This window comes from Vipera ursinii (assembly GCF_947247035.1).
Source record: "Vipera ursinii genome assembly, chromosome: 2".
Taxonomy (NCBI): Eukaryota; Metazoa; Chordata; class Lepidosauria; order Squamata; family Viperidae; genus Vipera; species Vipera ursinii.
In genome coordinates, this window is record NC_139513.1 from 153,147,422 (window position 1) to 153,164,578 (window position 17,157).

Genomic DNA, 17,157 nt, shown 5'->3' on the forward strand with positions numbered 1-17,157 from the left:
AGATGGGAGCAGGGCATGTTTTGAAAACAATTTAGAAATGCTTCAGATCTCATATAAGCACAGCAGCTCTCAATTAAATTAGCCTGACTTTTTTCAGCTCGACTTTGTTCCTAGTGGACAATCACTTAAATGTGAGCCAGCAGCATACAACACCCATCAAAATACCAATGCAAGCCTAGGTTTCACTAACAGAGGGACAGAATCAAGATGTTGTGAAGTATTAGTACCACTTTATAGAGCCTTAGTAAGACCACGCTTAGAATACTGCTTACAGTTGAGACTCTGGAAAGAGTGCAGAAAAGAGCAACAAAGATGATTAAGGGGGCTGGAGGCTAAAAAATATATGAAAAATGATTGCAGGAATTGCATGTGTCTAGTCTAGTGAAAAGAAGAACTAGGGGTGACATCATAGCAGTATTCCAATATCTGAGGGGCTGCCCCAAAGAAGAGGGTGTCAACCTATTTTCCAAATAAGGCAAGAAAAAATAATGGATCAAAATTAATCAAGGAGAGAAGCAACCTAGAACTAAGGAGAAATTTCCTAACAGCGAGAACAATTAATCAATGGAAAAGCTTGCCTTCAGAAGTTGTGGGTGCTCCATCACTGGAGGCTTTTGAGACTGGAGAGCCACTTGTCTGGAATGGTATAGGCCAGGGGTAGGCAACCTCGGCTCTTTTATGACTCATGGACATCAACTCCTAGAATTCCTGAGCCAGCCAAGCTGGCTCAGGAATTCTGGGAATTGAAGTACGTGAGTCATAAAAGAGCTGAGGTTGCCTACCCCTGGTATAGGCCCTTCTGCTTGAGCAGAAGGTTGGACTAGAAGATCTCCAAGGTCCCTTTTAACTCTGTTATTCTGTTATTCAGACTTCCTTGGTATTTTGAAAAAAAAAGGCTTGCACCTTTAATGAATCCACCACTTCAAGAATCATTATCTTTTGTGAGGTTTGTGCCCTGAGAAAAGGATGAGTTCCTTAAGGAATAATAGAGAGGTACTCTGTTTGTCTGATACCTGTAGCACTCCTTTCAAATCACATTTCGCATGAGTGCATCCCCGTTAAGAATTTTGGGGGGAAAAACAAAAACCTTTTGAGTCAGAGATTTGGAAGGGGCAGAGATAATGAAGCTTACAGCACCATTCTGGAAGAAATTAGACTTTATTGCTTGCTATCTTTGGAATATAGGGTTGGCCCAAATCAGGTATACTAAAAGGGAAGGCTTGATTATTTTTAAAAGATAAATATGGTATGGAAATACCTCTAGCAGATCAGGAACTATCTTGATTTTCACGGGGGAAAAGATGACAAGAAAACAGCACATTCAAAAATTAAAATTGCTCTTTATTTATCATGCAGACTTGCATAGGATCAAGCATTACAATTCATACAATAGCAGCAGCAGTAACAATCACCTTTTCCAATATTGCTTTCACAGTAAAGAAAGGAAGAAAAGAGGTCTTGTGACAAAGAGAGAAAGAATGAGAACGAGTATTATAACTGTGTGTGGAAACATAACATTGCAAGGGAACAGATCATTTGTGTCTCAAAGCTAATTTACTGTAGAACAGTACATGGTTAAAATAGTTTGCAGCTTCATACTGACCCCATCTGAAAACCCAAAGAATATGCTCAACAAGAAGAAGAGTTCAGAAATGTTGTTTGGAATGAGACAAGTCCATGAGGTTTGCCAGTCTGGAAACCCTCATTATAACTTTTTTATAACACATTATATCAAAGAAACTAAGAAGGTGTTTAAAATTATTGGTTTTCTCCATGTTTTCTTCTCTGAAATCAATTTATTTTGCACATAATTGGGACTACAATAACTGGCAAACTGGAATGCCTCTTGCGCAAAATACAAATACTGAGGCAGTTGAACATGGCTAGGTTGCAGAAACAGGTTTTGTTAGAGAAATGTTTAGCACAAGATTTGCCCCCATTAGATTTCTACTGTTCATTGAATGGCTGATGCTCTAATTGTAGCAGTAATGTTCAAATGGTATACTATAGACGTTCTTTTTTATATATGCTCACCACCCACTCACTGATCTACAAAGAGACTCTCTTGATCTGAGACCCTTCTTTAAACGATTGTACCAACGGTTCACTTAATGTGGTTGCATTTCCTTCTATAAGCCATGACAGATCAAATTCCAATAGAGGAACAGATCAAGTGTGTTGGATTTGGATGCAAATATCCAGATTAATGTTAGAGCTAGACCTTTATGGAAAAGGTGAATGTGTCAGAGAGGAAAAGCGCATTTTTTCCCTTTGCATTATTTACACATCAGGCATGATGAGCATGGTCATGCAAATTGTCATTCAGGAGGAGGCCCGACTTTAATAGGCACTTTTCCTGCTTGTACTGGTTTTTGATACGATTTTTACACTGGAACCTCCTCCTCCCCCTGAGGAATGGCGACCTCCTCCAGTACTGAAACTGCTCCCACCTCCGCTGCTGAACCCTGAACCAAAGCCACTTCCTCCATAGTTGCTGCCAGAGCTAATGCCATAGCCGCCACCACCACCGATTCCAACTCCGAATCCTCCTCCGAGTCCGCCGGTGCTTCCTCCACCGAATCCTCCTCCCAAAGCAAGGCCACTTCCACTACCATATCCGCTGGTAGTAGTATTGCTGATTACAGCTGGAAAACAGGGGTGGGGGTGGGGGTGGGGAGAAAGTTAAGTTGCTTCTGTGATTTCTAAAGGGAAAACTCATGTCGGGGTCCCTTTAAAAAAAAAAGCACACACACAGACACACAAACGTATAAATGGCGATGATACTTACAATAGCTCACATTTCCAACGCCTTCTTGCAGCCTAAAAAGCAATATAATAATTGGAGTTAATGCTTCAACTTACAGTAAGATGACTACATTTTAATATAAAAAGAAGTATTGCGATGACAGAAATATGAACTCAACATGTGTCTACAGGGTTAGGGGCAAGTGATGAAACATGCATCATAATATCACAGCACAAATGTCACAATTGACAGACTGCCGTCACATATTGGGGCAGAAGTGTAGCAAGGTGGAATTTGCACTGTGAGGTCATCACATATGTATCTTTTTTGTTTATGTCACTGTGGCTAGCCATGGATGATATGAAACTTTTAATGCATTTCCCAAAGGTGCTTTTTCCAAAAGGCAACTGGACTTTCTTGGTTTTTGTCTTTGAAATCATTTCGCTTCTCATCCGAGAAGCTTCTTCTGTTCTGAAGTGAACTGAATTGAACTGAAGAAACTTCTTGGATGGGAAGCAAAATGTTGTCAAGGAGAAAACAACAAGAGAGTCCAGTTGCCTTTTGGAAAAAGCCCCTTTGAGACAACCATGACTTGGATGATTGAGAATATTTGGCTATTTGGATGTTGGATACCTGAAAAGGATGGGCTCAAAAATGCCACCAGATTTGTGCTCTGTGGGCCTTGCAAATCAAATTTAAAAAATGAACCACAGCAATGTGTCTCTCTTTTGAAGAAAAAAAAATGATCTTAATATTATGGAAACATGCAGTTCCATCATCCTCCAATCAGTGAGACAAATGTAGAAAAACAGCATTCAGCTCAGATCAGTTTAATCTTTCTATTTACAAGCAAGATTTTTTTTTAACAAAAAGAAGACTTTTTTAAGGCCATCAGGAACTTTTAAAAAGGGCTTTTCCAGTTTCATTTCAAGGTGCAAGCTGTTCAGATGAAGTATCCATGGGAGTGCTCTTTTTTATTGGAAGAAAGTGAAAAGGAAGGTTAATGAAAAACGGGAGGCAAGCTATGGGTTTAGCAATTAGTTAAAAGCATTATGTTCGGTGGTGGGATTCAGCCAGTTTGCACCAGTTCGGCAGAACCGGTAGCTAATTTTTTGTTGCCCAGGCCCCAAATGGACTTCTGGAAGCAGCATCCACATAGAGAACCGGTTGTTCACATATTTGAATCCCACCACTGATTATATTTAGTGCTGCGATTTCCCTCCCCCCCCAACTGACCTGACTTCTTCTCCTTCTAGCAGCTTCCTGTAAGTGGCAATCTCAATGTCGAGGGCCAGCTTGACATTCATGAGCTCCTGATACTCCTTGAGTTGCCGGGCTAGTTCTTGTTTGGTTTTCTGTAAACATTCCTCAAGTTCATTCAGCTTTTGCTTAGCATCTTTGAGGGCAAGTTCACCACGATCTTCAGCCTCCGCAATGGCTGACTGAAGGTGGGCACACTGGGAATGGGTATAACAATTATTAGTGTTATTATTGGAGGCCATTCATGTGAAAACTGTTACAATGGATTCTCTTTGGATAATTCAGGAAGAATATCTCTCCCAGCCTGTAATCAGAGAAAACCTGAAAAATCTCTTCTTAAAGACAAAACATATTTCTGGGCAACGAAACAATTGTATACTACCAATATTAGTATATAAAATACATAGGTGCTGAGTACACATCTCCCTCTAAATCAAATGTTTGTGGGTCAATGAATCAAAGCTGCAATAATATTTCCATAAAAGGGGCTAAGTGACTCCATTAGCTCAGGTTTTCTCCAAGAATGGAAACAAGCTATTTATAAGGTTTTGTGAAAGCCAGACTTTGATTGTTCATTTTTGACTCAGTGTGTTGTGTAATCTAAAACCATTTTAGTTACAATCCGTTTATGCCTTAGCATAATGTGCACATTCAGACAATTACGGCTTAAAACTATAGTTAAACAATTATAGCAAAGAAGAATATACAAACTCAGCTATTGTGACAGCGGATCTGTCCCATGCAATGGAACTGAGAAGAATTCTATAAAGCTTCACTTGCAAATTAGTTAGCACTAATTCTCAACAACTGCATGATAATTTATATATTTATTTACAGAGTTTCTGTAATTTATCAGGCTCTGAGCAAAAGTATTTAATTCCTCCAGATAGACATAAATGGAATAATACCAAAAGAAACGGTTGAAACTGCTGATCTGTCATTGATTTTTTTATAGACTAATGATAAGAGAACAAAAATATTTTAATAATATGGAAAAGCTGGCTCACTGTAGTTGCTTGGTTACCTTCCTTTAGAACACATTAGGGTGTGGAACAATTTATATAATAACCTGCCTGTCTGCCTGCTTGTCTATGCTGTAGTAAGATGAAGGAGGTGATTCCTGATTTAATTTGCAATGCCTAAGAGCTATTGCAAAGCAACTAACCGCAACTTGTTCAACTTGTGGGGATATCTTGCAACATTTGTACAATGAGAGATGTACTATCTGTGGATTTACTAGCAAGATCCCACAGAGTAGAAGAAACACTAAAATGTGGTTATGATTAGAATAATGTAGTGTTTAAAAAGAAGAAATTTTGAGTGTGCTAGTCTTTGGTGTCCCAAGGGTACTTTTTCAAAAGGCAACTGGACTTGTTTTTTCCTTAAAAATGTTTCGCTTCTCTTCCAAGAAGCTTCTTCAGTTCATGAACTGAAAAAACTTCTTGGATGAGAAGTGAAACGTTTTCAAGGAATCTCCACAGACATAGTCTTTGCTGTGTATAGTGGCACCTCACATGCCTCCTATTTATTTCTGGTACTGCACAGTGTTTAACCACAGTCCATAATTTTTATTTATCTATTTCATTTGAATGCTGAATGACCATCATTTCTGGTTAGTGATAACTGGCATTCAAATCAATTAATTTCAGTTAATGGTAACAAGAAATGGCAACTGCTTGAATTTCAGATAATATATTTAACTGTTGCTAGTCTTAACAACTATCTCGTTTTTCAATGTTTGCCTTCTCTCCAATCTCCCTTACTTTATTCTTGCCCACCCTCCCTCCCTCCCTCCCTTCCTTTTTTTTGGGGGGGGGGAATATACTTCTTCAGGAGTGCTTCCTCATGAAAAAACTCACGATGTATCTTGAAAAATAATTCAAAGTAGTTTTCTCCCTAGTGCAGTGATGGCGAACCTTTTAGAGATTGAGTGCCCAAACTGCAACCCCAAACCCACTTATGTATCATTGGGTGCTGGGTGGGCATGGCCCATTGGGTGGGCATGGTGTTGGGTGGTCGTGGCTGCGGTGGTCATGGCAGACTGGGTGGGACTAAAAAGTTCAATCAATCAAATCCAACTTTGTGAGATCTTTTTTTCCCCGCTAGTTGAAATTTATTGATTGAATGCTTTGGGGTTTTTTTGCACACAGCGGTGGAGGCCTAAAGCGAAAAGGTTTTATAAAACCCAGCTGAAGGCCTAGGACTGGGGCAACAGTGCACGTGCCCACAGAGAGGGCTCTGCATGCCACCTGTGGCATGCGTGTTATAGGTTCATCACCACAGCCCTAGTGTATTTCTTTTCTGTATGCAAAGAATGTTTTAAATTAGTACTTGGAAGACTGTTGAGTCACCCCTTATAAACACATTTCAGTGGTAAAAATCTGCTCTGGCAAAGCAAAGGGCACCTATTCTTTAGTCCATTCTACAAGCTACACAACAAGATCCATTAAAATATCACCTGTTTCTTCAAGGCATCGATTTCACTTCGCAGTCTCTGGATCATCCGATTAAGCTCAGAAATTTCTGTCTTTGTGTTGCGAAGGTCATCACCATGGCGCCCAGCAGACACTTGTAGTTCTTCATACTGACATTCAGAAATAAATAAAGGTGTCATCAAAACAAAGGAGATGGAAAATGGCACCCAGCACAGAAGCTGGGGAAGACATTTAATTATGAGGGGGCAAAAGTTGTATCAAGGGACTCTTTGTAGGTTGAGGAAATGAAGCTACTAGGGTCAGCATCACAGGCTGAGGCCTGAAGCCTGCAGTTCGAGAACACATTCTTGGCCTTCCTCAGACCCCATCAGCCAGAGACGTTTGGCTAGCAAGGTGAAGGAGAAGAGTCTTCTCGGTCATGGATAATTGGGGTTTTAACTGGGGTTTTATATTTTTTCAGGGATTTAGTTTAATCTTTTTAAATTGTTCTTAATTTTTGTATTGATGTTTTATATACCCTGTAAACCGCCCTGAGTCCTACGGGAAAGGGCGGTATATAAATTCAATAAAATTCAAATTCAAAATTCCTGCACTCTTGACCATCTTCCCACCAGAGGTGAGATCTGTCTGCACCCTTCTGGCCTTCTTGGAAGGGCCTTAAAACCTGGCTCTGCCTGATGGCTTGAAGGCCCAATGGGGGCATACTATGCTAGAGGTAGCTGAGTGAATGAGAGACAAAAGAGCATGTCTGTACCATCCCTGTTCTTGGTTTTTAACCTTTTATTTAATTATTGTTAATTTTAACACTTTTATGCTTTTATATTTATGCATTTATGTTATTGTAAGCTGCCCAGAGTTACTCTAGATAGTGACATAGTTATAAATGATAAACACACACACACACACACACACATATCTATATATACACAGTATATATATATACACAGTATATATATATATATACAGTATATATATATATACAGTATATATATATTTGTTCAGGGACGGATATAATTTTTTAAACTGTTTTTAACTTTTGTATTCTTTGTTTTAATCACCCTGTAAACCACCCTGAGTCCTTCGGGAAAGGGCGGTATATAAATATAATAAAATAAAATAATAAATAATATATATATATATACAGTATATACAGTATATACAATATATGCAGTATATACAGTATATACAGTGTTAAATGCTTGTTAACTATTTAGATTACCTTGCTAGGTAAAACAACTGCCTAATGTGCAATCAGCCCAGGTTCGAATTTCAGAAGGGTATGGCTGACTGATGAAAACAAATAAGTTTGAAATGCATATCAGTCTCCCTTTAATTCTTTGTTAGCAATCTAAAAATTTACACATATATATACAGTATATGTGTGTGTGTGTGTGTGTGTGTTAAATGCTTGTTAAAAATATATATATATATATATATATATATATATATATATATATATATATATATATATATATATACATACATACATACATACACACACACACACACACACACACACACACACACACACACACACATATATATATATCAGAAAAGGAGCCAAAGTAATGGTAGGATTTTGCTTTGCCATTCTTTATGTCGAGAGTTCCCCCTCCCCCCAGTGTGTGTGTGTGTGTGTGTGTGTGTAAGAAAGAGAGAGAGAGAATACTAAACTTATGTCCAGTGTTAGCCTGATGGACAAGTCACAAAGACAGGATGAAGGAGGAGGGAGCAGACCTCTCACCTGCCTGCTGCTTTATCATATACTTGTCCTTCATATCTGTGACAGGTAAGCTGTGCAACAGATGGGGAAAAGCAGGGAGGCCAGGGGGAGTGTCTCTCCCTGCTCTACTTTTGGGACCCATCCTCTGCATCCAGCTCATAAGTCCCAGGCCCAAAAGAGAGATGGTGAAGAACTTTGGAGCATTGGAGCAAACAGCTCTCTCTATTTCACCCAGGTCTCTCCAGGCCTGCAACCTGCCAGTACAGTCATTTTTAGACAGAGTCTCCTCTCCTCTCCTCTTTTCCTGCATAAGGACTTGGGGAAAACAGAAATGGCCTATCCCAACTCACAGGTGTGTGCCTGTGACTTGTTCCTCAAGCAATTCAAAAGGGAACTAAAACCTTCACCTGAGGCACCTGCCTATGCTCACCTTATCCTGAGCCACCACATCTTTTGGAGGGTGATTGATGGCTGCTTCTCCCACCAGTAGGAAATCCCAGGACAGTGCATCACTGTCTTTCCTTCTCATTCCCCATTAAACCTGGAAGGACAGTGCCACTTGTTGGCCCTAAGGCCGAACAGGGCTTGGCACAATTGATACTGGCATAATTTGGTCAAGCATGGGAAGACAACACATATACAACCCGCTGCCCTCTAGTGCAGGAAATTCTGGGAACTATAGTCCAACCAATCTGGAAGTGGCCTGATTATGAAAAGTTGCTCTGGGCCTTTAATGAATTTATTATTCTAGCTCAGGGGTGTCAAACTCAATTTCATTGAGGGCCGCATCAGCATTGTGGTTGCCCTCGGGGAGCCGGGTGGGTATGGCCAGGGTGGACGTGGCCTACTGGGTAGGCGTGGCTAGAGTGCGTATGGCCTACTGGGTGGGCATGGCCAGCTCTACATCATTGGCATCAAGGGTGCCTATGGGTGCCAGGGCAGGAGTGGGACAGATCTGGGGGTCTCTGGCAGAAGGAGGGTCTCTGGGCCAGGGCCAAGGCAGTAGGGACCGTTCCCTCGCTGTTTCCAGGATGGCTTCGGGGGCCACATGAAACCACTTCGCGGGCCAGATCTGGCCCCCGGGCCTTGTGTTTGACATGTCTGTCATCTAGCTTCTCACCTTGCTTTGATACCATGATTCGGCCTCAGTCCGGCTTCTATTGGCAATATCTTCATACTGCGCCTTGACCTCAGCAATTATGCTGTTCAAATCCAGGCTTCTGTTGTTGTCCATGGACACTACGACAGAGGTATCTGATATTTGCTGCTGTAGTTGAGATAATTCCTGCAAAAAAAAATTAAAACAAAAACTGGGTCACCTGGACACCCGGGCAAAGGTAGTTTGGCCATACTGAAGCAGTTATAGAAAAATGGATTAGTATCTAACAGTGCTAGAGAAATTTCAGAAATCCTAATTCAATTCTGTTTGAAGCGTTTCAATTTATATTCCAATTGGTAGCAGCCCTTTCGTTTTCTTACTAATGCCTTTTGTCAGAGTTAGGAATTTTATTGAAAGAAGGTGTTATTCACAATAACTGGAATCCAAGCTCAGGCAAAATATGTTCCATAACTCATAAATGTTTCCAAATCAAAGTGATTAATTTCACTTGGAAAAGCTGCCAAGGAAGTGGGTGGATATTTTTCCATAGCTTGCTAGCATCAAGTCCAGACTAGACCGCCCTGCAGTGTGGAGGTTACTTATTTAAATATACTTCTGTCTTGATCCAGTAATAGCTGGAGGAAATTGAGTCTATATTGCAAAAAAATGTGATAATTGATGTCGTTAAGTCTCTGCTTGCCTAAACATTTAGTCAGCTCTTCAAACACATAACCATGCAGGTGGAAACTGGTGAAGGGAAGATACCTTCGGAAATATATCCTCTCCAAAGGAAAAAAAATGATCTAATATTTCCTGCAGAGGAACGTTAGGAAACATACACAACAAGCTTTGACAAATCAGTCTGCTATAATCATCTTAGGGATTCCAATTCCTCATTCTTTTAGCATTGCTAAAAAATAGTACTATATAGTTTCCCCCTCCTTATTTTTTTTCTTAAGGACAAGATTTTGCTTTTTTATACTGATATCTTTCTGCTGCATTAAGTTGATGTGCTAATAAATAACTATTTTCACTGGGTAAGTTGAGGTGGTCAGGGGTAGAAAAGTCCATAATGAGAGATTTCAAATTGGAGAATTTAAAAAGTAAATTTTTTTAATACATTCAGTTTGGTCTAGTGGTTAAGATATCAAGCTAGAAACCAAGTGTTCTAATCCCATTTTAGGCATCAAAAACGGCTGGATGACTTTGGGTCTTTCACTCTCTCACAGCTCAACCCACTTCACAGGAATGTTGTGAGGAAAATAGGAGAAGAAGGGTTATTAGGTATGCACGCCACCTTGAGTTTCTTATAAAAAGAATAAGGCAGGAATAAAAATATTTTTAAAAATATTGTTTATTGGTACAGAAAGGGAGCAGGTATTTCTGTTAATAAAAATAACATGGTTTTTTTGTTGTTTTCAATAGCATTTTTTAAATTCTTCTTTCAAATATTTATAGCCCACTTAATGGCAAATAGAAATATAAGAGAATTAATTAAAGGGATGATAGATAATATAGCCCATGATCTCTGCCGGTACCATAGTTCATGCCTTACGCATATTAAATGCTACATTCAATTCCAAATGCTTCCAATTAATAGATCTTGGAAAGATTCTGTCTTTAGCCAGATGTAGATGATTTAGATCTAGATTTAGATTTAGATTTAGATTTACTTAGGCTTTTTCTTAGGTTTAAGCTTAGGTTTACATTAAGAACTAAATTCTCTAGTGCTCTGACTGAATATAGACCTAGAACTCATTTTAACTTTACATTTAGAATATTTGATCATTAAGGAAACTTACCAATTCAAACAGTGCTTTCAAGAACTCAATTTCATCATTCAGTGAGTCTGATTTGCTACCAAGTTCAATCTTGTTCATGTAGGCACCATCCACATCCTGCACAAAATATAAGAAAAGTCTGCTACATTTTCAGCAGAAAGCAAACTTGCTCAGTTTTACACATTCAAACATTCTTTCTCATTGAGAAACCAATACTGCAGACAAATCAATTACCTTCTTGAGCACTACGAATTCATTTTCTGCACTTGTTCGTTTGTTAATTTCGTCTTCGTATCTATTAGACAAGATGAATGAATTATATTAGCAATATGCATAGGTTGCAATATGAGAACTGAGCATTACTTCAGACAGATTATATATGAGACAGCTAAATTCACCTCTTATAAGTGGATTCTAGAAATCTTCATAGTCTATAGCAACTGGCAAATGAATTATTCCCTTGAAAGGGAACCCATTTTCTTCTGGGAATATCAATCCTTGGAATTCATCCAGCTGCTTCATGTGTGATATAGTTTTCAGAAGCATAATTTTCATAGGCTAGCACAAAGAATTTCAGATATATATTTTTTCCCATCATAGTTAGTGAGAGAAGCACATCACTTCAAAAAGCACATCACTGACCCATTAATTTGGCACAGTCTTTAATTTCGATGTAGTTTTAAAACACAAGGGCAATTTTAAAACACCATCTTTGACTTGAAATTGAATACCACATTTAAAGGTCAAGTCTTCACTGCAGCTTTTAATTGTTTTAACATTCCTTCTTCCAATGGGAACCCTAAAATGTAGTTTGGTGGACAGATTTGGAAAAATATCAATATGTAACCTACACCAGAGGTCCCCAACTTTTTGAGCACCAGGGACCGATTCTTTAGAAAGGGGTTTTTCCACAGACCAGAGGGTGCATGGTTTTGTGTGCTGCCTGCATCCTGCGGATGGGGCTTTGCTTGTTTGTGTGGACTGGTTGCTGGCATGGCGTGGCCTGGTATTGGTCCGTGGACCGGGGCTTGGGGACCTCTGACGTACACTACAATTCCAAGCATTTTATAGATAGAATCATATTTACTATGGCTACTCTAATATTGAGACACAGTGGTAGTGTAGTTTGCCCTTAAGCATTCAATTGCTTGCCCCAGTTTTGATGCTTATGGCTTGGCTCAGTAATTTTGGTGGTTTGAAGCAATATGTTGCGAATGCTTTTCTGATAGTGTACTTGATATAGGTTCACATATTTGGGTGATCGGCAGTTTGGCGGGTCGAATCCCGAATGCCGCGTAACAGAGTGTGCGCCTGTTACTCGTCCCAGCTTCTGCCAACCTAGCAGTTCGAAAGCACATAAAAATGCAAGTAGAAAAATAGGGACCACTACGGTGGGAAGGTAACAGCGTTCCGTGCGCCTTTGGTGTCTAGTCATGCCGGCCACATGACCACGGAGACGTCCTTGGACAAGCGCTGGCTCTTCGGCTTTGAAACGGAGATGAGCACCGGCCCCTAGAGTTGGAAACGACTAGCATGCATGTGTGGGGGGGAACCTTTACCTTTTATATATATATATATATATATATATATATATATATATATATATATATATATATATACACATACACATACACATACACATACACATACACATACACATACACACACACACACACACACACACACACACACACACACACACATATATATATATATATATATATATATATATATATATATATATATATATATATATAATGTCACACTTAATTGACTTAATTTGACTTAATTTCAAAAAAGAACAGCTGACATGAATTTAAAACCCACAAGTTTGGAGGGGAAATACGTCATATTCAACATTCTCATCAGATAGGCTGAATTTCCTCGCTGAATATTCACCCCAGTTAGCTAGTTGGCACATAGTTTGTAGAATGACCTTAAAGGCCATAAAAAAGACTGTTATAAAGACATACAACAATTATGCAAAAGTCTAAATGAAGAATCTAATTCATAGCGGTGCATACTTTAATTTGCAATTCTTTTGTGAGGATTTGGCAAGATAAGCGTGCACATTGCAGGCATCCCTTTGTGAAACATAATAAGATAAGGTCAAATCAAACTATGCAGGGGGAAAGGTGGGGCTGGAATGAACAAAAAGAAGGATGGGAGGGTTTTGCAATTAGCAAATTAATTCTGAACTGTTTGGTGCCAGACCATAGCCCTAATCTGTTTTGCCTTTGAGCATGTGGCTTTCCAAAGCTAAATTAATTTGAACTACACAGAAAAGAAGGCTGGGTGATTAAGTGGGTGTATGGAGAAATTAAGATTTGGTATAGGATTGCAAACTACTGAGCAGAATCTATTTTGTCATTTTTCTACTTCTGTTAGCTATTTAGAACACTAATGCATCCTTGTGAAGTAGTTAGTGTTTTTTGACCTCATTCTGACTTAATGTTCACTAATGTTCACAGCCAAAATTTAGTCCTTCAAAGCTTTCCTAGATTTTTAAGAACATAAATAATTTGGTTAGGCGTGAAGTTCATGGATAAGATTTACAGCTCCATGTAAGGATTTATCAATCTGAATAAATATGTTAATAATGTGGATTGGGAAAGCACCTGCCTTGGAACATGTATTTGGTTCAAATCAGGCAGGTGAAACAAAATTCTCAAATCTTTTAGAAAAGGAAAGGATGAGTGTTGTTTGCCATCTGGCTATCTGATTTCATTTCAGTTCATTATTTTATTAAAAAAAAGATGCCATACATCTTAAACCCAAACTCCAGGTTTTATGATAGGAATACAGTGCAAATGCATAGGATTCTTCCCAGTAGAATAAGTTCATACTGCTCGTTGGATGGTTTGAGGTGAACAAAGAATACTTATTATTCTATGCAGTCAGATAATTAGTATCAGATCTAAGCAATTTTCTTTGCATTTACTGTATCTGGCGGTAAGGTCTTTTGGAATGAATTGTATGGGATGGGGCTGTATATTCAGCAAGAAATATCAATCTTTTATGTACACGTAAGCTAAAACTTCACACCAGATACTGCAATAAGTCTTGGACCTCCAGACAATCAGGAATTTTGCTTTCAGTGGAAACTTTGCAAATATGCTACATAAACTGCTTTACCTAGAAATCAGACAGAACATAGAAACCAAAGTCTGCTTTAGACCTGTTGTTTTAGTCCTGCTTTTTTGAGTCAATGGAATTTTGGCCATTGTTTCCCAGGCCTTGAGAAATGGAGATTCTGCTCAGTGATTACATAACGGTTCAGTCTAGTCCACAGGTCTGCAACCTGCGGCTCCGGAGCCGCATGCGGCTCTTTCAGCTGTCTCCTAGTCCTCTGCCATGTGCAGTCCAAAAAAAAAAGTGGGACTAAAAATGTTCAACCAATCAATTCAAATATGCAGGGTAGGTGCATATCTCGCCTTGGCTCCACTCTTCAGTCAAACCCTGTTCTGCGCATGCGCACATGTATGCGCATGCGCACACTTTTTTTGTGGCTCCCAGTTTTTTCTTTTGCGAGGGAACTGGTTCTGAGTGGCTCTTTTACTGTTTCAGGTTGCTGACCCCTGGTCTAGTCTAAGCAGCTCTGGTCCCCACCTGGCCAGTTTCAACCCTTTCAATATGTTAGACAGAATGGAATAGAATTGGAAGCTACTTACTTGTTCTTGAAGTCCTCCACCATGTCTTGCATATTCCTCAGTTCCATGTCCAGTCTTCCCCGTTCATTTACTAGATAGTCAAGCCTTTTCCGGAGGTTGGCAACATAGTTCTCAAAAAGAGGCTCAAGGTTGCGTTGCTGAACTTGAGTCCCCTGCCGTTGTAAGAGCTCCCATTTGGTCTCAAGGACTTTGTTTTGCTGCTCCAAGAATCGGACCTGCAAGACGGAACAGACAAGGAGATGAAAATGAGGCATGTAAGGAAAGTAATACTTCAGTGGGGAGAACTCCTCCAGAAAACAGATGAATGGATACACCCTCCATTTGTTTCTGAAAGTCTTTTGGTTGACATTTTGGCCCTTGCTCCAGTTAAAACAAAACCCGAATGGCTTCTCCTCCCCTCTCCACCCGCTTATTCTCTCTCTTGTCCCTTCTCGCTAGGTAGGTTGGAAGCACCTTGGAGCAGAAAACCATTACGTCTCTTATGTAGCCCTGCAAAGTTCTGCATCTCTAGATGGTGTCAACCATGTACAGAACAAATCAAAGAAGAGAACAAATCGAAGACAGCAACTCAGGAGAGACAAAGAATAGCAATGGAGGCTGAAAAAGAGAAAAAAAATGGGGGCCAAAGAGGGGACTGTGAAAGCTAGCAGGAAACGGAGCTGCTGTTCCAAGTGACACGAAAAATATATACTTTTCAAAATGATCATTTAGCAATTATATTTTCATTCTCCATAACCTAGTCTCCAGCTTCAGTGAAATCACACACACTCTATAGTGTGCGGAGAGCCCCCAATATGTATAAAGAGATTGCAACACCCAAAGCAATGATAGGATGTTACATGTTGTCATGCTCCTCTCCTAAACAATGCCAATCTGGATTAATAACGGTATTATAATTGGGTTATGAATTACTTGTGTTATCTGCAGTGAATATATGAAGCATCCTTTCTTGGCCTCAGTGCTTACCATATCTGTATCACCTATTTTTAAAAGATTTTTTTTTATAAATTGGCCTCAGTCAGGGTTAGTATTTGTGGACTCTATAAAGGATACAAACTAAGTACACAAATCCAGAAAAACAGAGGAAATAACTGCTTTATTCTTACAACTGTAATATTTAAGAATGGCATTACTGAAACTAAGAAGTTTAAACTGTCTATAACTGGGGCCTTACTTTTGCAGCAGATCTTGGGCTAGAACCATTCAGTTATTTTACATGACCATTCATCCTCAGAATAAAAAAGTTAACTGAACAATATAATGGTTGCAATGACTTTGGACAATATTAGAAATAATTGTCTGTTGTTTGCTCATTTGCTTATATCAGATGTGACCTTATAAGAGAACACCTAAAGATAACTGATAAACAGCCATTGGATTGGTGACTTAAGTTTAAGAAGGATTGCTTCAAATTTAGAGGTCCCAAAGGTCAAGTAAAATCACCCCCTCTTACCTTGTCAATAAAGGAGGCAAATTTGTTGTTGAGTGTCTTGATCTGTTCTCGTTCATGAGAACGCACTCGCTGAATCTCTGGGTCAATCTCAAGGTTGAGAGGTTGCAAGAGGTGCTGGTTGATGGTCACTTCTTGGATGCCACCAGGGGGGCAAACTGGACCACCTCTTACAAAACCTGGTCCACCTACCAGAAAACCCCCAGGGCCTCCACCCATGCCATAGCCAGCTCCACCTGCACCCATACCATAACCAAAACCAGCTCCTCCACCCATGCCATATCCTCCACCATAACCAGATCTTAGACCTCCAGAAACGGTACTATAGGCAATTCGTTTGCTTCCACCCATGTTGTGCAGGCTTCGGCTGCCAAATCCACCAAGTCCATAGCTGCTACCCCCTCCACCTCTTGCTCCTCCAACTCGAGAGACAGAGTAGGAGCTGAAACCAGTTCTCCCACCACCACCACCAACAATTGCAGAGCCGGAGGTAAAGCCTCTGCTAGCTCCTCCAGAAGATGCTCGATAGGAAACACGACTCATGTTGGTTTGCTTGGAGAGAGAAGATGAAGAAAGTTTTGGATGATAAGCAGCACTGCAGAGAAAGCAGAGAAAGAAGAAGGCAGAACCTCTCTGATATAAAGGAGCAGGAAACCTCCCCTTTTATCTGTTTGGGAAAGAACCGGGCACAGAATTTGAGACAATTGGATACTCAAATGCTTGATGTGCCTTGCAGCAACTTGTCTTCTGTGACACGCCTACTCCAGTCAACACAACACTTCACTACTGGTGTAAGAGCTTGTGGGTGAGAGAGAAAGATCTTGAAGGGATCAACATTTTTCCCTTTTTTAATGTTTAGGCAACTGTTTCATTAGCAAAAAAGCAAATAAAAGGAGAGCATAATAATAATCACAAGTCTGCATATTTTCACTCTGGCTACTCAATTGTCTTAGTCAGATGTAAGGAAAGCAGCTCTAATTCTGATCATTACA

The 17,157-nt window shown here is 39.7% G+C and overlaps 1 protein-coding gene across 1 annotated transcript; it reads right to left on the bottom strand.

Annotated features, from left to right (window-relative positions):
- Nucleotides 1–1,342: 1,342 nt before the first annotated feature.
- LOC310634258 (keratin, type II cytoskeletal 6A-like) lies at nt 1,343–16,762 on the bottom strand. Its single transcript, XM_083352463.1, has 9 exons — nt 16,169–16,762; nt 14,716–14,930; nt 11,279–11,339; nt 11,066–11,161; nt 9,285–9,449; nt 6,465–6,590; nt 3,983–4,203; nt 2,789–2,820; nt 1,343–2,645 (listed from the first exon to the last, which is right to left on the bottom strand). Exons 1-9 carry the CDS (start codon nt 16,706–16,708, stop codon nt 2,341–2,343), a joined length of 1,761 nt encoding a protein of 586 aa, XP_083208589.1. The 5' UTR covers nt 16,709–16,762; the 3' UTR covers nt 1,343–2,340.
- Nucleotides 16,763–17,157: the final 395 nt, after the last annotated feature.